This window comes from Girardinichthys multiradiatus, chromosome X, assembly GCF_021462225.1.
Source record: "Girardinichthys multiradiatus isolate DD_20200921_A chromosome X, DD_fGirMul_XY1, whole genome shotgun sequence".
Classification (NCBI taxonomy): Eukaryota; Metazoa; Chordata; class Actinopteri; order Cyprinodontiformes; family Goodeidae; genus Girardinichthys; species Girardinichthys multiradiatus.
The window spans coordinates 33329175-33350329 of NC_061817.1; the positions used below are offsets into that span (position 1 = coordinate 33329175).

General features: G+C 39.7%; 2 protein-coding genes across 7 annotated transcripts; one reads left to right on the plus strand and one right to left on the minus strand.

The window, feature by feature from the left end:
- Positions 1 to 1616: 1616 nt before the first annotated feature.
- On the plus strand, positions 1617 to 5317 carry LOC124862743 (transmembrane and ubiquitin-like domain-containing protein 1). The gene is made up of 3 exons (XM_047356838.1): positions 1617 to 1772; positions 3237 to 3859; positions 4294 to 5317. Exons 2-3 carry the CDS (start codon positions 3252 to 3254, stop codon positions 4685 to 4687), a joined length of 1002 nt encoding a protein of 333 aa, XP_047212794.1. The 5' UTR covers positions 1617 to 1772; positions 3237 to 3251; the 3' UTR covers positions 4688 to 5317.
- Positions 5318 to 5337: 20 nt separating this feature from the next.
- Positions 5338 to 20180, minus strand: LOC124862742 (ataxin-7-like protein 3). Of its 6 annotated transcripts, none has more exons than XM_047356833.1 (14): positions 19924 to 20177; positions 19011 to 19094; positions 18594 to 18693; positions 18381 to 18513; positions 18119 to 18290; positions 17931 to 18028; positions 17812 to 17834; positions 17670 to 17715; positions 15504 to 15541; positions 15350 to 15421; positions 15213 to 15256; positions 12342 to 12413; positions 8349 to 8482; positions 5338 to 8269 (listed from the first exon to the last, which is right to left on the minus strand). In XM_047356833.1, exons 3-14 carry the CDS (start codon positions 18642 to 18644, stop codon positions 8076 to 8078), a joined length of 1077 nt encoding a protein of 358 aa, XP_047212789.1. In that variant the 5' UTR covers positions 18645 to 18693; positions 19011 to 19094; positions 19924 to 20177; the 3' UTR covers positions 5338 to 8075. The 6 variants fall into 6 exon arrangements, with proteins under 6 accessions (XP_047212789.1, XP_047212788.1, XP_047212793.1 ...); XM_047356832.1 differs by lacking the exon at positions 19011 to 19094 and adding an exon at positions 19771 to 19850; XM_047356837.1 differs by lacking the exon at positions 19011 to 19094 and having other exon boundaries at positions 8349 to 8479; positions 15350 to 15418; positions 19924 to 20180.
- Positions 20181 to 21155: the final 975 nt, after the last annotated feature.

Consider the following 21155-nt stretch of genomic DNA (forward strand, 5'->3'; position numbering starts at 1 on the left):
TGGTCCAAAGTCCTCTTTTTAGGAGAAAGTAATTTAATTTCATTTGGAATTAAGGTCCCAGAGTCTGGAGGAAGAGTGAAGAGGTACAGATTGAAATCCTGGGTGAAGTTTCCACAGTCAGAGATGATTTGGGGAGCCGTGTCATCTGCTGGTGTTGATCCACTGTGTTTTCTGAAGTCCACAGTCAAAGCAGCCAACTATCAGGAAAGTTTAGAACACATTATATTTCTTCTGCTGACAAGCTTCATGGAGATGCGGATTTCATTTTCCAGCAGGACTTGGTACTGATCCAAACTGCCAAAGGTACCAAAAGCTGGTTCAGTGACCATAGTGTTACTGTGCTTTACTGACCAGCAAACTGTCCTCACCTGAACACCATAGAGAACCTATGGAGCATTGTCAAGATGAAGGTGAGAGACACCAGACCAACAGTACAGATGACCTGAAGTCCGCTATCAAAACAACCTGGGCTTCCATTACACCTCAACAGAACCACAGGCTGATCGCATCTATGCCACTCTGCATTGTTACAGTAATTCATGCAAAAGGAGGCCCAACCAGGTATTAAATGCATAGAAATGAATATACTTTTCAGTTGCCTGAATTCAACATATATTTTGAAGCACTGAAGTTGCTTTTGAGTCACTTTGGGTTTAAGCTTAATGTTTAAGCCAGAATTTGACTTTGATGATCCAAACCATGATGATACTGCAATGGATGGCAGAGCTAAACTAGATGGTGGCAATGACAATGATCATCTTCAGAACTTTTATTGGTACAAATTGGATGATTGATTGGTTTTCACACATATTTGCCACCAATTTAATGAATAAATGCTTAATTCAGATCGCACCACCTTAGTAACACGATTTCCCACGATAGTGACCCTGAACACTGAACCCACGCTACTTTACCTACTCAAAAAAACATCCATCTTTCTAACTACCAAGTGATGGGATTTTTGACCCCTCTGGCATTGAATGTAATGATGGTGTAAGTTGTACGACCGGTGGCTCCATTGTGAGACTAACTGGTAGGATTAGGCTCATAAATCTGTGTATTGGTCATTTGTTTTGTGGCAGCTGATGCAGCAGTGCTGCACAAAATATATTCAGGATATATTCAACAATTTTGCTCGAAACAATTGCTGAAGATCTTCGAAAACAAAATCTGGCCATTTCCATCTACCCTTGTCTTCCCAAACTGCTTCTATGTATTTCAATCCTACCAAATAATAAAAAAAAAAACATACAAAACATCCAGTGATCTCAGATGCAGCTCAAATGTTCTGAGATGACCACAAAGAACAGACTCCTTTAAACAAGAAATCGGTTTAAAAACATGCAAATAAAGAGCAAAAAAAACCCAAATGAAAGTACAATATTGTGAACCATGATGTCACCTTTTACATGTGCATATAGATAAATTTTATCTTGATAGGCTAATAATTTACAACAAAACGGCAAAAAAAGGCAGAACTTTCCCCAACATGGTGTTCTATAGGTGACAATCTATATCTAAGTGAGTTTTATTTGTTTTTTCAGAAAAGGCTGGCTAGCGGCTGGAATCAGTTTAAGACCATTTGAAATAGGTATTTCAGTAAATATTTTATGTTGTTGCTCTGCTGTAATGGCGTAAATCTGACAGTAGGATTTACCACCTCCGGCTGGTGACGCAACCGAGTCTGCAGTTTACTCTGTGGTTTTTCAGCCGTAGCTGCTAACTAGAACTGAGCCTGGTGTTTAAACATGCGTTGATTTTACAGCCGGGAGGTAAGGCTACCCTATATGCGGTTTATTAAGTACTTTTAGATGTTTGCTGGAAGCCTCCGTTCAAAAACTGTTGCGACAGAAGAAAGCTAGCTGTGCGGCTCCTAAATAGCGGAAGGTCGTTTTTCCATCAAGCTAGGAAGGCTAGCTAGTAAGCTAAGGAGCTAAAAAAAAAAGACAGAATGAAAGTCTGACAAGTAAGCAGAACAAAATTAGAGTTTGTTTACTTCTGATATAAAGGCTGACTGTAAAGCACAACAGAAATGACATGACAAACGACGCTGACAGTCACTGAATATAGCTTCTCTGCATACAGAGCAGCTTCTGCGGGGCTTTTAAAGGCGAACAAATCCTGTCCTTCCTGATTTCCTAATCTGTAAAGTGGTCTTAAAATAAACGACATCTGCTTGAATATATTTATATTAAGAGTTCATGAAGTAATCTTGTATGCTAAATACCTAAGCTTGTCGGAAGTAAGACTGGTTTTTCCCGTGTTTTTTTTTTTCTTTTACCATTTTACATCTCCTGGTTGCTGTGTTTTTCCAAAAACAAAATTCCCTCAGATTTTCAAACATTAAATGGTCTAAACTTTAATATACAGTCACTATCCTCTTCATACATTTAACCTTAGAATAAAACCAGCCCACTATTTGCTCTTGTCAAAATGTGTTTGGCATATCTCAAATCATTTAGTAATTATTATGCAACCAAAACATTGTAACAGTGTCTTTGTGCAAAATAAACACGAAAACCTGTACATATTTAAGCATTTACTTAAATATATTGTGACAATATGTCTGTTGAATGTAGCTGTTATAACTATGAATTTGTGTTGCTAAATGCAGTTTTTAAACCAGCTCCAACAGCTGTCATATCTTACCTTAAAATGACCACAATATCACAATAGTTACAAAAAATATATTAAAGTTTAAATAATTTTAAATAAAGCATGTAATTCTGATCCCGATCCTATGCAATTAATCGTACTGCAGCTAAATTATAGGTTATTACGGTTCTAATATTGCTCTGCCAGAACCTACAGTCAGCTACTTAATAGACATACCTCCTACCTTTTTACCAGTGTTATCTCAACATAAGAGATGGGTTGTGCTCCTTGAGTTTTTCATGACAGGAAATATTCCCAAACAGCTTGTGCGGGAACATTTTAGCAGACTTCTTTAAGCCATCTGACCATCAGTGCACAGCAACAGGTGTGGAATGGGGAGAGCTGCATCACTCTACATCACTACGACAATTTCTCTGGCATCTCATTTTGTTGCAGTGGTGTGGTGGAAAATCTTTAATGGTTTCAAACCATAACTTTTTAAAACCTTGGTTTACTTTGATAACACTAAATGGCCCATGTCAACCTGTTTTTATTTAGTTTAAAATCCAAGATGGGAGTGTGTGTTATGAACATGAATCTCACCTGGCCATCTCCTTTCCAAACAATCTTGTCTCTTGCAGGGTTGAAGGACAGAGATGGCGGTGTGTGCACTGACCATGTTAGAGGGGGTGGAGGATGAAGTGGTGGCCGCAGGCGGCGCGCTGCTCCTGGCCCTGGCCCTGGTCCTGGCTTGGCTTTCGACCCACGTGGCAGATCGGGGGGACCACATATTAGGCACTATCCTCACAGTGGGAGCTCATGCCTCTTTAATAGGACTGGGAGCCCATGATAACTACAGCGGAGGGCCCAATGGCGCAGACGCCCCCGAGCAGCAGGCCGCTCAATCTTCACAGGAGAACAAGCCCGATGATGGGGAGCCTGCAAATGAGAGAGGAGAGGGTGATGGGGACGGGGCTGAGGACGTCTGGACTGACCTGCGGCTGGACATACGGAGCAAACAACCTCAGGGTGGAACGCTGCATTCTTCTGATGGAGAGGAGGATGAAGCTGATGAGGAGAATGATGATGAGGAAGAGGAGTTGAAAGGGGCAGAAAAACAGCCTGTAAAGGCCATTCAGTGTTTGAGCAGCACCATCCCCTGTGCTTCCACTCCCACTTCTATCTCCATCCGGCTGAAGTTTTTAAACGACACAGAGGAGGTTGCTGTTGTAGAACCAGATGATACTGTGGGAATACTGAAAAGGTTTGTAAAATAAAAATATCCAAATACTTGACAGAAAACCATAAGCTTAGATAGTAAACAGGTTGGTCTAACATCATGTTTAAAATGGCTGAAACATTTTGGATCAATCTCCCAAAGATTACAAAGGTGAGCAGGTTTGCCTCAGTAAGCCACTCTGACGACACAAAAATGTGAAAACTAAAATTGTTCTCTGCAAATCACATTGACAGCGAGCTTACAGGCAGAAAGATATGCTATTTTTACTAATGAGGTTTTTACTTTGTTTAGACTACTCGAAATTCTATGTGTTAGTTGTGTATGAGAACGAGCTCATTTCTGGTTATATCTCAGGTCTGACTGCCAAACCACAACATTTAAGGATATCAAAAAAAACGTAATGTTCCTGTTAATGCATCTTCTCATGGTTGTTTTATCCAATTTCTCTCTTATTCCAGCAAATGTTTTTCAGGACGAGAGCATCAGGTTAAATTAATCTACCAAGGCCAGTTGCTGCAGGATCCCAAGACGACGCTGTTTTCTTTAAACATTACTGACAACAGCGTGATCCACTGCCACATCTCCCAAGCCGTGCAAGGGCCCAACCCAGAGGAAGGGGCTCAGTCTGGAGCAGGAATAGGAGTCGGGCCAGGGGTTTCTGGAGGATTCAGGGCTGCCAGTGTGGCCATCAGCACCAGTAGCCTGGTGGTGCCTGTGTTTGTGGTGATCCTGGCTGTGGTGTGGTACTTTCGCATCAACTACAGGCAGTTCTTCACCGCCCCGGCGACCATCTCACTCGTTGGAGTCACTTTGTTTTTTAGCTTTCTGATTTTTGGAATGCACAGCCGCTGAGAAGGCAGGCACGGCTCGCAGTTCCTGCTCAATATTAAATGAAATAAAAATTACTGAAGCCCTGGGATGGGGACTGGAGAGATGGACTCATTAAAAACAAAGTGGCTTGATACCAATGCTGCAGATGCTTAATGAGTGTTTGGGGGGCCAAGAACCAAGAGACTATGGTTCAAGTACAGTGACAGAATTTAACTGGAGCATTATTTAGCATCTGACACCACGAGTCAAACAATCTGGCTTCATCTTGTCTCGTGTTTTGTTGGTAGATTTATGGATATCTTGTATGTTACTCTTATTTTCAAAGAAAAAGTTGGGTTTGAAGAAAAATGTAACCTGTAAAACACTGCTACGCTTTACCAGTTTGACTCATGTTACTGTATTAGAATGAGTAAGGCATCCTGTGAGGCCAAGACATTTCTTTCTGTTGCTTTGCATCAATACCTTAATCACCTGCTAGACATTAAATCTTTTGAAGAGACTGTAAATACATTGTATTTTCTGTAAATAAAATAGAATACATCTGATGAAACTACATTTGGCACTTACAGACTCACAGTGGGACATTCCTCCTGATTAATACTGGACTTGTCTTGTTTCAGCTGTATCTAGAATTAAAACATTTCCATCCAAGTCAGTTTCATTCGCCTGAATCTGTTGGTGCAATAGATGTTTATTTACAAACACATCATGGCACTGAATAAAAAGATTACATTTACATACATGGCACTCATTTGTGCTTTTTAAATATCAGTCCCTATTGAATTTTCAATGTTTAATTCACAAAAGTGCCAGAAACAGTGAATTTCCCGTTACAATATATTATCCACAGTGCACACTATGAGCCTTTACTGGATTTGGTTTATGAAGAAGAAGCAGATGTTGGTGCACAACTGAAATCAATTCAAGCATTTTCCTGAATCAGCTAATTGTCACCTCATCTGAACCACATACAGTTCTGGTCAGAAGTTTACATGCACTCATCTTCTAGTTTTGGGCCTTTAAAAACAAGCTGGCACAGGTTTCAATTTTCAATTTCCCCTTATCAACACATGGCCAAAAGTATGTATATACCACCACCTATAACAGATTAAATGTCCCATAGCTTGTGAGATAATTCTGGCTGCATATTTGACTGCTCTTTTCTTTACAATTCATCATAATTGGCCTGTTTTCTGGCATGAACCTGGCTTTTAAGCATAGTTTCCTCATGTTCAAAATGATTGGATTACATTTCAAAGCTGAGGCTGTACCTTGGAAACCAACCAATTTAAATTAACTTTACCCAATCAGTTATGAAGAATGGGTAAATATCCAGCCAGAGTGATCCAGGACCTTGTTGACCGCAATAAAAACTATATAGCTTCTCTGCAACTTGCTTTAGGGTGTATGTATATTTGGACCTGTGAGAAATCATATTATAAAACTTTTGCACCAGTAACGTGTTTTTAAAACAATCACTGAAGTTGGATCGTGTGTAATCAGTCCACCCAAGAAAAAAAATGTTTCAAATGAATATGGTAATTCAAAGTCCAGAACTAATAACCCAATTATGCAGATTATGGTTGGGTGTAAGCTTCTGATCGGAACTGTAACTAAGAACGAACAATAGATATGGAGCTCATTTGTGATTTTGAGAACAGCTCAAAAAACCAGCTCCAAAGTAACTGACTATTTGGTCCAAATGTATCAAGATATCAAAATGACAACATACCAACTGCAGGCAACTACAAGTCTTTCTAGTTGATTTAAAGGATTTTTTTCCATTAAGAACTATAGCATGACCTCTAAATAACAGGATGTACAATCACAGAACAGACCCATCACTCTTACTGCAGCACAGATATATTTTCCCTGTCATTTACAAAACAGAGTGCGCACAAAAATATAAGCATTAAAAATACAATGGATTCAGTTTAAGCTTTTTAATGTTTTTTAAATGTGCCATAAAAGCCTAAATGGCCCCCCAAAATACCAAAATCACACAATATATAAACATCACTATAAAGGCATTCACAAAACCAAACTCGCATTGATGTAAACATCTAAAATGGCCAACGCACTTTCACAAAGTGTCACACTCAATGATTTTGGGAATAAACGACACACACACCAAAGTGACATTCACACTGAATGCAAATCAGCCCACAGACAAACAATTGTGCAATACAATGCCAGCATTAAGCCACTGAGGAGTACTGAGTGTTTCCTCATGGCCTTGTAGAAGCAGACAAAAGAAGACGATAAACCGATGAGGGAGAAATAAAGATGCCAGGTAAAATAAGATGGAAATTAAGTGGGATTTTTCATGCCGTCACACCTGGATTCAACAAAAACTGTTTTGTTTTGTTTCTTCACATTGGTCAGAAATAATATTTTATATAGTATATTTAGGAAAAGTGATGCTTTAAATCATTATGACATATAAAGCCTAAAATAATGGATTGAAAAAGTGCACCCTGACCATAATAAAATCTTTTCACAACTATTCCTCCTTTAATGTGACATTTATCCCGCAATCAACTCATGGAACCAAACTTCAACTAAAGGCTTATTTGGTACAGAAACAACAGTAAGCATCACCAAACACAAACACAAACCCCAATGTAAAATATGGTGGCAGCATCATGATCCGGTGTTACTTTTCATCATTGAATTGGGGTTTTGTCAAAACCTTCAGATAGAAAGCTGAAAAGTGATTTCTGTTTTCAGCGTCATACATGAGTCCAAGCGTACATCCAAATCAACAGAGGAATAATGAGGTTTTAGAATAGCCTAGTGAGAGACCAGAACTAAATGCTGCAGAAAGAAAGATGCTCTTATAATCTGATAGATTTAGAGAACCTTTGCAAAGCAAACTGCCACAGGAAATGTGGCATGCTGAAACCGAGTAAAACTTGGGTGCTTCCACACTCGTGCAACCATTTTATTGCAGCTTCTTAGTATGTGGGATTTGATTACTTCTATAACATGCTGTAAAAACACTATTTTTACTACATAACGACCCTGTTTTCCACAATTATTTTGCTACGAAGTAAATCATCAAATCTTTTGTATTTTTCATTTCAGAAAAATTGAAAACTAGTCATTTAGAGTGCTGCTCTTGATTTTTACCTCTAGTACAGTTAGGAAAAGCAAAGAGTGACATCAGATGGACCATGAAGCCCTCCTGATTTTCATCAGGGGGGGGCTTCAAAGTCCAAGCAATCTAACAAATCTAAGTTTTTATATATATATATATATATATATGTGGAGTTGTGTGGGTGAATACCTCAAGTAAATGAAACCAACCACTAAAAGTAGAAGAGGGGAAGTTTATGATGACGAAGGGGGAATCCTACTTTCAAAGATAAGTTATATCCTAAACCTTTGCAGTAAAAACAGGTCCATGCTAGTTTAGTTCATCATAAATGCTCGAAACAGAAGGTGCTGCTGTTTTGGGCTTCTTCTTTTTGGTCGATAAGCTGATATTACTCTGAGCGCTGCTGCCGATGACTCCAGTCAGATTTACACCTCCCCCTCCACTGTTCATGCTTAGAGCAGACTTCTTCTTCTTGGGCCTCCTGGAATCTGAATGATTGGTGCCTGTGAGTGAAACAGATATATCTATGAGACAATCCCCAGTTTTATTAAAAACTGACTGGCAATGTTGAAACTTCCTTACTGGCTTTTGATGAGGCCGAGTCAGTGGGGGAGATATCAGGGGAGTCCTCCCACTGCAGGCAGCTCAGTAAGGCCTGTCCATCTGGAACGTCAAAGCTGTCGCCTTCCACATCAGCGTCAGGAAGAGTCGGCCTGCTACACCAAAGAAAGCAGACACAAAAAGGTGATGATCAAAAGACAATAATATGTACCCACACACAAAAACAAAATGGAATTATTTTCTATTTCTAATGCACTGCTCCATTGATTTTTTTTTTTTCTTTCTTTACTAAAAACGTCAGAAATACTGCTGTGTATCAGTGCTCAAGTTGTCCTGGAAAATTCAGAAAAATACGTAGAAATTATTACAGCCCTTAAAGTGGGATTTCTTTTTACCCCCCCATTGTTTTTTACAATAAATTGAGACAATTTTTGAATCATTAAACCAACCAAATTACTTCAATGATACCGTTTTTAAAAAATTGAATATTTTAGATGACATTTTGTATTTTATGCTACAAAATAGAATACCAGTCAATTTAAACGATATTCAAAAGGACTTGTTTAAAAGAAAATCTTGAGTTTGAAACAATAAAACTTTTTGTCAGCATATACTTCTCTGAAGCTCCAAAATTGTCTTTTAGGTACGAGACACTGATTCTTTTAAAAGTGTAATATACACTCACCGGCAACTTTATTAGGTACACCTTGCTAGTACCGGGTTGGAGCCCCTTTTGCCTTCAGAACTGCCTTAATCCTTCGTGGCATAGATTCAACAAGGTACTGGGAACATTCCTCGGAGAGTTTGGTCCATATTGACATGAAAGCATCACACAGAGGCTGCAGATTTGTCAGCTGCTCATCCGTGATGCGAATCTCCCGTTCCACCACATCCCAAAGGTGCTCTATTGGATTGAGATCTGGTGACTGTGGAGATCATTTGAGTCCAGTGAACTCATTGTCATGTTCAAGAAACCAGTCTGAGATGATTCGTGCTTTATGACATGGCGTATTATCCTGCAGGAAGTAACCATTAGAAGATGGGTACACTGTGGTCATAAAGGAATGGACATGGTCAGCAACAATACTCAGGTAGGCTGTGGCGTTGACACGATGCTCAATTGATACTAAGGGGCCCAAAGTGTGCCAAGAAAATATTTCCCACACACCATTAAACCACCACCACCAGGCAGAACCATTGATACAAGGCAGGATGGATCCATGCTTTCATCTTGTTGACGCCAAATTCTGACCCTACCATCCGAATGTTGCAGCAGAAATCGAGACTCATCAGACCAGGCAACGTTTTTCCAATCTTCTATTGTCTGATTTTGGTGAGCCTGTGCGAATTGTAGCCTCAGTTTCCTGTTCTTAGCTGACAGGAGTGGCACCCGGTGTGGTCTTCTGCTGCTGTAGCCCATCCGCCTCAAGGTTCGACATGTTGTGCCTTCAGAGATGCTCTTTGGTTGTAACGAGTGGTTATTTGAGTTACTGTTGCCTTTCTATCAGCTCGAACCAGTCTGGCCATTCTCCTCTGACCTCTGGCATCAACAAGGCATTTGCGCCCACAGAACTGCTGCTCACTGGATATTTTCTCTTTTTTGGACCATTGTCTGTAAACCCTAGAGATGGTAGTGCATGAAAATCCCAGTAGATCAGCAGTGTCTGAAATACTCAGACCACCAACAACCATGCCACGTTCAAAGTCACTTAACTCACCCTTCTTCCCCATTCTGATGCTCGGTTTGACCATGTCTACATGCCTAAATGTATTGAGTTGCTGCCATGTGATTGGCTGTTTAGAAATTTGTGTAACGAGCAGTTGGACAGGTGTACCTAATAAAGTGGGCGGTGAGTGTATAAAGTTAGGGTTGGCTCAGGACACAGTTGGTCAAAAGGAAGTCTGTCACAAAAACAAAAAACCCAAATAAACAGCAGCATGCAGTTATTTTCAATGCCAGTAAAAAGTATATGCCCCCCCGAATAGATTTCTTCTGTTGCCGCTTTTTGTCGCACTTAAGTGCCCCAGGTCAAACAGATTTTAATATCAGACAAGGACAACCCGATTACGTACAAAATGTGTTTTGTTAGAGGTGTTTCATTTATAGAGAGAATAAATCTCTCCAAGCCAATCTAGCCCTATGAAAAAAATAAATCACCCCCTTGTTAAAAAATGAATAACTTGCGATTATCCACATCTGTTGTACAGTCGAATTCAATTTCACTATTCACATCCAGGCCTGCTTACTGTGGAACCAATAAATCACATACACAGAATCGGTAAAAGATCCCAAAAAGCAACATATTACCCTCTGAAATCACACTCTGAAAAGGGGGAAAGGGTTGCAAATCTGTTTTAAGGCATTCCTACAGTAGTACAGTACATGTTTTTTTTTTTAATATATGACTGAGTTAGTTACTTTTGCTGTTTTTCCTGATGTGAGGACTAGCAGTTTAACTGAAGTTGTACTATGAACTAGTCCATTTGAAAATCTGTGAATTTTAGTTTTTGTGTAAGTGGATCTCTGGCTGTAGTCAGTTACAGATGCATTGCCAAAAAGACTGATGCATTTTAAAATACTTCATCAGTTTTGTTACAATTGCAGAACATGTATATTTGCGTTTTTGAAACCCAAACCTACATGGAACAATGGCGAACCTTTCCAGGACTGACCAGCCTATCAAATGTGCATGTCCAAGTCTCTGATTGGCTCAAAACAAACAGAAATGGAAAATGAATATTTAGGAGTAGTCTTTTTCAAAGCCTGGACTTAAATCTGATTAATGTGATGCTGTGGCATGACTTTAAACAGGCTGGTCTTCCTCAAAAACCCTCCAATCTGGCTGAATTAAAACATTTCAGCGGGTCAAAATCGCTACACAATGATGTAAAAGTTGCATTGCCAGTTACTGCAAAGGCTTGATGGCCCTTGATGCCTCTAAGGGTGGCATAGCCACTCCTTAGGCTCAGTGGACAGTCACTTTTAGTCATAGGGTCAAGGTTATGGTAAATAGCTTTTTCCACAATAATTGAAACCATCATTTGAAAACTGATTTTTGTATTTACTTAAAAACATGAAGTGTGACAAAAAAGTAAAAATTAAGTCAACTGTAAGGCCACATATACTTTTTAATTGCATTGTATCATTAATTTGAATCTAAACAGAACTATTACTCAAATGAAGCGAGGTTACTTAAAATAGAAGATTTTCACTAAAAATCTATTAAAATATTCAATCAAATGATGAATTGGTCAGCTTCGTAAAACTACACAATCAGCCCTTTAACTGCAAAAAAGCAATCCTGGTGGATAGATGTAATATACACTACCGGCCAAAACGCCCTTCTCATTTAATGGTTTTCTTTACGTTTATGGCCATTTACATTGTTCGTTTATTCTCATTGAAGGCATCAAAACATTCAAATGAACACATATGAAATTATGTAGGAAACAAAAAAATTGTAAAAGAACTTTATGTTTTATATTTTAGATTCCTTAAAGTAGCCGCCCTTTGCTGCGATGACTGAAATATTAACCTTTGACCTTCTCTCAACGATCCTCTGGGAAGATCTTTCAAGGCTCTTTGTAAAACCATTTCAGGTGACCACCTCATGAAGCTCATGGGGAGAACGCTAAGAGAGCAAAGCAGTAATCACAGCACAGGGTGGCTATGTGGAAGAATCAAAAATATAAAAATGTTTAGAGTTATTTCTCACTTATTGTTCACCATTTAATTCCATGTTTGTTTATTCATAGTTTTGTTGCCTTTGGTGAGAATCTACACATTAAATAGTCATGAAAATAAAGAGACCCATTAAGTGAGAAAGTTTATCTAAAACGTTTGACCGATAGTGTACTTTTGAGGTGCTTCTGCTCTGGATTCCTTATTTTGACAACTTCTAAAGACAATGTGCATCTTCAACCCCAACTCCTGACAGGCCGCAACATTAATTTTTCCTTCTAAGCACACTTCGTAGTGATGATTTGAATGAGGAAGGGGCGGGGCAGACTCACACAGACGGCCCCAGGAGGCGCAACCTGATGGCCCTCCTCTGATCATCTGTGTGCTGTGGACATCGATGAGACCTGGAGGGACACAAGGTGGCATTATAAATCCCTAACTGAAGGCCCGCCCAGACCCACCACAGCTTGATCCATCACTCCGAATGATTTTCATTATGCCAGCATGTCTCCTTTGACTCTTCATGTTCACCTCTCCCTTCTCTCTTCCCAGTGGGAATAATACAGATCCAAGAAGGGGTTCTTTGATTGTGACGGTGAGTGTAAGGAACCACTTTTGGCTTAGGGAACGCACCGAGACAAGGTTGAGCATGTTAGCGTGTCCTACAAGATGAGGTGGGACAGACTGCAGTTAGAAATATTAAAGTAATCTTGACCAACTACCTTGTTTAAATAAAAGTCTAAGTCATATCCTCTGCCAACTTTTAAAATGTTTGCATCAGGAAATCTAAATGAAGGATCTAAAAATTATTTGATCTTTATCAGGCCCAACATTTAGTTAAATCTAACCTCAATGATTGACATATTTCAAATAACCAATTTTTAATGAATGAGACATGCAAAAAACAACTGTGTGGGAAATTGGAAAAGAAAATCTATGATTTTGAATGTGCTCATTTTTTACCCAACACAAGTTAGGGTGATTATATACTGGTGGGAGGTAAGCAGGGAAGCAGCTTTGTGATACTGAGAAAACCAAACTGAATCCACAGTTACATTCATTAGTACTCATCCAGCTTTGTATGACAAGTGAATCGGGGAAAAAGGATTGATTGACAGTCAGTCAATCAATCCTTATAAAAAGCAGTAAATCTTGAGTTGGGGTGCATCTAGTGTTTCTACAAACTCCTTCTGTAATTTATTAAATAGGGAAAAATACATCTTTCAATTCTCTAGTTTTCTTTAGCAGAACATAAAAATGTGGGTTTCAGCAAGGTTTGTAAATCGTTTACACGTCATTAAGGGCCTGATCTTCAAAGATCCCAAAAAGTGGGGGCAAAATTGCTTGCGCAAAAAAATATTGCACATGCAAAAAGTGGGCGTGTTACGTGCTATTTTCAAAGATTGCATGTTCTATGGATAACAGGTGCAAAAGAAGTGCTGACCGGCCTATTTAAATGAGGAAATTGCACGTGCTACTGGCTGGCTGCTACTGTCTCAAGCAGAACTAGAGAAAAGCAAACAGGTACTCTCTTCTGTGTTGCTTGAAACATGCAGGAGTTGTTGCACTGCATTATTATGAATACAAATCCAGTTACTGATTTTTTTTCCTTCTGTTCTGTTCCTGCTTTTCTGGGCTGTTAGTTTGCTAATTTGTCGTCGCTATTCACAGCAGCAGGTTTGTCATCGCAGCCTCTGCCCTGACGAGATTATTTCCCCTCTCGTAACTGCGCATGCAGAAGGCTGAGTTTGAAGTTGTTCTGCGAGCAGATGCTTCATGTTTGTGGTCTGGACGGACCCAGTGAGGCAAAGACTACATCCTGCTTTGCCCTTAATTAGAATGCTGAATCACAGGCTATGGCGCAGGAGGGCAGAGCTGTGTCCAGAGTTGCGCACGTGCCATCAGTGCACACATAAGGCAGCTGGTTAGTGCCGTGTCTACACCATAGGAGCGCGCACAGCTTGCTAACAGTGTTGCTTGATGTAGGGGTTTGCCTCCCTTGAATTTCTTATTTTTCTCAGAGACTCAGTGTTCTTTTTGTTTTTGAGAGTATTTGCTTGACGGGTTCGGAGTTTAGCATAAACAGCTGCAATATTTAAGCCTGAAAGTAAGATTAGAAACATCAAAATAGTTTGTTGTAGGAGTTTATTATAACTTTGCTTATTTAAAACATAGGTTATGTGATCAGTTATGCGCAAGTCGCCATGATCAGCTTTGTGGGCGCTTGTACTCACTGACAGCGACGGTGCGCTGAATGATCCAGCCGGAAGAAAAAGTGTCGCAAGGAGTTGTATAATGGGAGAGATGTCATGGCTTTTGTTTGTGATTGGCTCCAAATCAGACCTAAGATTATCCTAAAATCCTCTATTCTCATCTAGTTTTATTATCTTTATTTTTGACAATCCAAATCTGTTGACACATGTACAGAAGATTCTCTCTGTCTGTCAGCTGTCCATCTATGGCTCCTTCTAGCCACAGTGACAACAGACATTTTTGCATCCCAGTTAGTACCTGCATTTCAAATGTGCTAAATCTAGACGCAAAAACAGCACCTGCAATCCGTGTCAGGTTTGATAAATCGCCACGCGGGTGGTAAGGGATGACATTTGTATATCCCCTTCCCATAAATTTGAGAGTTTGGGTCATTATCATATATTTTGCATATTAATGAAGCCAAACAAGCACCGTTTTGCTGATTTTACACACGCAATCCTTTCAGCACCTCGTTTGTAGATCAGCTTTACAGACATAAACAGGTTTGCGTGTGGTTTTGTACCCGCAAACCTTTTGAAGATCAGGCCCCAAGTATACAGCAAAACAATAGATCAAATATACACTACCAGTGAAAAGTTTGGACGCACCTTCTCATTTGATGGCTTGGCTTTATTTTAATTCCTACCTCTGGGAACTCCATCCAGGGAAAGAGTGAGCAAAGCCGTGATCAAAGCAAGGACGAGGAGGAGAAGGAGGAAGTGGTGGGGGGTGTTTGATTGCTACATACTTGTATATACTTTTGCTTCATAGTTTTGATTGTCTTAACTTTTTATCCACAATGTATAAAGTAATAACAATAAGGAAAAGCCACTGAATGACAACGGTGTGTCCAAACGTTTGACTGGTAGTGTATAATAAGGAAACTAAATGAAATAAAATGTGTCACCTGAAACTACATACATTAGTCCAGAACATTTAACACTGATTACCTTGTGCACATCTTCTTGGTGTGCTCAGAGATAACCCCACATTGCTGCAGAAACACATCAATTTAATTAACAAGCAAAGTTAAAGATAAATAGATAAATAGTAAAAATGAATGCGTGGGTTCATGAACGTTGCTCACTGTTGTTAATAAGGATCTGACTTCATTTGGGCCCAAGCTTTCAAAACTGATGCCAGCATTGTAGTTGTACTGCTGTGAAAGACAAAACTGTAATCAGTACTATATATTCTGCACAATGTAGGATAAAAGTCAGAAATGTTTGAAGATGTGGTACCTTGTAGGGATCTAAACTGATGCTGGTCCCAAGCTCACCTGAAAGAGAAAACAAGTTAAGTCTTCATCTTCTTAAATAAAAAATTTAAAAAATGCTTAAAGATGTTTAGATTTTAAAAAGAAATCCCAATTTTACAAAGAGAAAGCCTCTTTATGACCCCATTCTAAAACTAAAGATCTTAGTTAACTGTAAGTTGACAAATTTGTGCAACAGAATCACTCCGTTGGTATTTATCAGGCATAGATAAAATTTTAAATAAACAAAAATCGAACAGGGTTTAAGAATATGCAAACGTGTTTTCATGTTTGATCGCCTTTTATATACAGGTCCTTCTCAAAATATTAGCATATTGTGATAAAGTTCATTATTTTCCATAATGTCATGATGAAAATTTAACATTCATATATTTTAGATTCATTGCACACTAACTGAAATATTTCAGGTCTTTTATTGTCTTAATACGGATGATTTTGGCATACAGCTCATGAAAACCCAAAATTCCTATCTCACAAAATTAGCATATTATTAAAAGGGTCTCTAAACGAGCTATGAACCTAATCATCTGAATCAACGAGTTAACTCTAAACACCTGCAAAAGATTCCTGAGGCCTTTAAAACTCCCAGCCTGGTTCATCACTCAAAACCCCAATCATGGGTAAGACTGCCGACCTGACTGCTGTCCAGAAGGCCATTATTGACACCCTCAAGCAAGAGGGTAAGACACAGAAAGAAATTTCTGAACGAATAGGCTGTTCCCAGAGTGCTGTATCAAGGCACCTCAGTGGGAAGTCTGTGGGAAGGAAAAAGTGTGGCAGAAAACGCTGCACAACGAGAAGAGGTGACCGGACCCTGAGGAAGATTGTGGAGAAGGGCCGATTCCAGACCTTGGGGGACCTGCGGAAGCAGTGGACTGAGTCTGGAGTAGAAACATCCAGAGCCACCGTGCACAGGCGTGTGCAGGAAATGGGCTACAGGTGCCGCATTCCCCAGACCTGGGTTACAGAGAAGCAGCACTGGACTGTTGCTCAGTGGTCCAAAGTACTTTTTTTGGATGAAAGCAAATTCTGCATGTCATTCGGAAATCAAGGTGCCAGAGTCTGGAGGAAGACTGGGGAGAAGGAAATGCCAAAATGCCAGAAGTCCAGTGTCAAGTACCCACAGTCAGTGATGGTCTGGGGTGCCGTGTCAGCTGCTGGTGTTGGTCCACTGTGTTTTATCAAGGGCAGGGTCAATGCAGCTAGCTATCAGGAGATTTTGGAGCACTTCATGCTTCCATCTGCTGAAAAGCTTTATGGAGATGAAGATTTCATTTTTCAGCACGACCTGGCACCTGCTCACAGTGCCAAAACCACTGGTAAATGGTTTACTGACCATGGTATCACTGTGCTCAATTGGCCTGCCAACTCTCCTGACCTGAACCCCATAGAGAATCTGTGGGATATTGTGAAGAGAACGTTGAGAGACTCAAGACTCAACACTCTGGATGAGCTAAAGGCCGCTATCGAAGCATCCTGGGCCTCCATAAGACCTCAGCAGTGCCACAGGCTGATTGCCTCCATGCCACGCCGCATTGAAGCAGTCATTTCTGCAAAAGGATTCCCGACCAAGTATTGAGTGCATAACTGTACATGATTATTTGAAGGTTGACGTTTTTTGTATTAAAAACACTTTTCTTTTATTGGTCGGATGAAATATGCTAATTTTGTGAGATAGGAATTTTGGGTTTTCATGAGCTGTATGCCAAAATCATCCGTATTAAGACAATAAAAGACCTGAAATATTTCAGTTAGTGTGCAATGAATCTAAAATATATGAATGTTAAATTTTCATCATGACATTATGGAAAATAATTAACTTTATCACAATATGCTAATACTTTGAGAAGGACCTGTAAACATTTTCAACATTTTAAACTCCTTATGAAAGAATAAATACATTTTTTTTTAAGTTTCCAACCATTACAAACTAGTTTGCAGTAACAAGGCACTACCATGACAAAGATGCAACTGCTAATCTTCTGTGGTTGGCATATGGCAAATTCAGCTTCCTGTGACTGAGAGAACATGTTCATGAAGAACATCCTGATGACTGTAAATGAGGTTAAAGATTACTGTTTCAGCCTAATCCTGTTCACTGAACCAGAGACCAACCATCAATGCCACTTACCGTTCTTGTGTTTCAGAGATTTGGACCTTCTCGGGGAGTTCTGATTCTGAACAAGGAAAATATTAAGATTAAAACTCCTCCCTGCAAATCAGAAAATGTGTAAGTGCTTTTAGTCTGTGTGGAAACGGGAAAACAAATTTACCTTATCTGACTTTCTCTTCTTGGCTGCAAAAGATGCATGAGAAATGCCGATAGTGTGTAAAATACAACATTAACAGAGGTTTCAATAATGATTCCAAGCTACAATCTTTAGGTTCTCACCTTTCTTTTCCGCTCCATATGACCAGTCATTGTCGTTAAGGTCATCGTTGTCTTCCTGATCACTCTCAGATTTGCTGATGTTGTTATTGCTGGCTAGCCTTTTAAAACCAGACAACCAATTAGATAAAGTAAGGGTTCTGAATTTCAAATAAGACACAAATCAGTTCTAATAACCATTACTGACCGACCTGCGGTTGGCGATGCGACTGCTGTTGCGTCCCATGCCGAGACACTTTTCCAGGTGTGGAGCAAAGCGGGAAGCTGCTATTAACCTTTTGCAGTTGGGACACTCGCACTCTTTATTCTTCCACTGATTAAAGACCTGACCAAATATGTCTACTCCTGGCTGATCCACTATCTCTGGATGAGTAAAAAGACGCACATATGGTAAATGGACCTGGTGAAAGAAGAAAAATGACCAGAACACAATGTATAAGGACTAGCACCAACCAAACTCCTTTATGCTGTCTTGATCCGTTTCATCCAAGAAGAAATAGCCCTGTTTAACGGCCCGATGCACCTCAAAACACAGGCCCAAACAGGCATCTTCCACCAGCTCAGAGTAGATATCTTGTATCAGGGCCTGCATCAGGAAACGCAACACCAAGTCCAAAATGGGTATTAAATATTCAAAACAAAAAAAAGTGTTAGAGCAATGATCACCTCCAGCCTGGTGTTGTCTGGGCCTGAAAGGGGCTTTTCCTCCATTTTCATTTGAAAATCTGTGATGGACCTCTTGATAGTAAGCTGTTAAAATGCTGTCCTGGGAACAAAGATCAAAATAAAACCTTATGGTGCACAAACAGATTTAAAGATACTACGCAGCAGAAACCTACAGTGACACAGCTGAGTACTGAAACTGAGCTTTCTACACAGCCAGATTTAAAAAAATACTATGTTTTTAAAAAAAGGGGACAGAGGAAAGCACTACCAATGATGCTTGGTGTTTTTTTTTTTTTTTTTTTGGGGGGGGGGGGGGTTGATGGCATCACCAGAGGTTGAATCGAGCCGATTGGCTGACATTGCTAAAAATGAATATGGATCAGTATTTTTTGACAGATCCTGAGGCTTTCAAGTTACCAGAGGGTCAACCTTATGTGTTTGAGACCGAGTTTGACTCGGATGACTCCCAAGACATTATGGTTGCTGACATGGATGGTGAACCTGAAGCAGACATTGACAAAGACAATTACAGCCTTCAGAACTTTAAATGATACAAATCAGTTTATATTCTTGTTTTTACTTTTTTCTTTCTGATTGGGTTCCATGTACAGTCAGCATTCAAAAGATCATTAAGAACTCTGATTTTAAAAATCTGTCCATTCATAAAGAATGCTGATGAGCTGCCTTGTGTGATGTCATCACAGACATAGACGCATTGTAGGATGGCCGATTTTATCTTGAACAAAATAATGACATGCAACAAAATAGTTAAACAAAAACCTGACCATGAAATGTTCCACATGTGGCAACCTATATCTAAGGTGAGTTTGATTTATTTCACAAAAAAAAGCCTGGCAAGTAGCTTTAAGGGTCCTGAATCTAAATTAAAATCACAAATGAAGTCAGAATGACTTCAGAGTATCCATTTTTAAAGTAAAAAATAAATCTTGCTGCAGATTTACTTTCATTCTGTCAAACAGAAGAGATTGCTTAAACTGAACTATGGCCATACGTTGCATGTCTCATGTAAAAATCGAAAACTCTTGACACAAACCCTAAAATTTTCTCTAAAGCCATTATCTCATCAAAGCCAGCTGCATAGCAGTCACTAAGAATATCATTTATTCATACAAAAAGAATAATAAGATACATTTTTAATAGCAACAAAAACACTTACCTATCGTTTATAGCATATAAAAACTTGTCATCACCGTTTGTTAGCTAAAATGAGCGTTAACATCTTCTAGTCCTGTTCATCTACATTCGAATTTAATTTTGATGAAGCAACTCAGACAGAATTACAATTGAAACAGAAGCTGTTTCCTCTTACCCCGTCACACCAAAAACCCAGTCAATATCAGGCAGTATCCCTAAGGTAGGCAACATAACCGGTTCCGTCCACACAAATTACAGCAAACGAATATAACTGCTCTTAAGCTGCCGCCATCTTTAATGTCTCGGCTAACAGTTTCCGCGTTTACATGGAAAACTGACGCAGGTGCCAGCTAGCTAAACTCGGACGTTAAGAACCAGTTTCACCGAAGAGGCCGACAGAAAAAAACCCTCCCAGACAAACAGGAAGAGGAGAAAAAAAAACCTCACAAAACCACTAACATCCGGTTTCAATTTTAGAAATAAGCCTCTTTCTCCTTTATGAAACTGACAAGCTTTTCAAAAGATTTCAAGGTTAAAGAATTTGTTAGCAACTGTAGGCAATAATTAAAAAATAATTTATGTTTAATGGATAACATTTGAATTGTACCATATACAGCCCTATCTGATCTCAGCAAATCTGGAATTCCTCACGCTAAGTAGAAGTACAGGGGTTGGACAATGAAACTGAAACACCTGTCATTTTAGTGTGGGAGGTTTCATGGCTAAATTGGACCAGCCTGGTAGCCAGTCTTCATTGATTGCACATTGCACCAGTAAGAGCAGAGTGTGAAGGTTCAATTAGCAGGGTAAGAGCACAGTTTTGCTCAAAATATTGAAATGCACACAACATTATGGGTGACATACAAGAGTTCAAAAGAGGACAAATTGTTGGTGCACGTCTTGCTGGCGCATCTGTGACCAAGACAGCAAGTCTTTGTGATGTATCAAGAGCCACAGTATCCAGGGTAATGTCAGCATACCACCAAGAAGGACGAACCACATCCAACAGGATTAACTGTGGACGCAAGAGGAAACTGTCTGAAAGGGATGTTCGGGTGCTAACCCAGATTGTATCCAAAAAACATAAAACCACGGCTTTCCAAATCACGGCAGAATTAAATGTGCACCTCAACTCTCCTGTTTCCACCAGAACTGTCCGTCGGGAGCTCCACACGGCCGGGCTGCTATAGCCAAACCTTTGGTCACTCAAGCCAATGCCAAACGTCAGTTTCAATGGTGCAAGGAGCGCAGATCTTGGGCTGTGGACAATGTGAAACATGTATTGTTCTCTGATGAGTCCACCTTTACTGTTTTCCCCACGGTGTGGAGAAGCCCCAAAGAAGTGTACCACCCAGACTGTTGCATGCCCAGAGTGAAGCATGGGGGTCGATCAGTGATGGTTTGGGC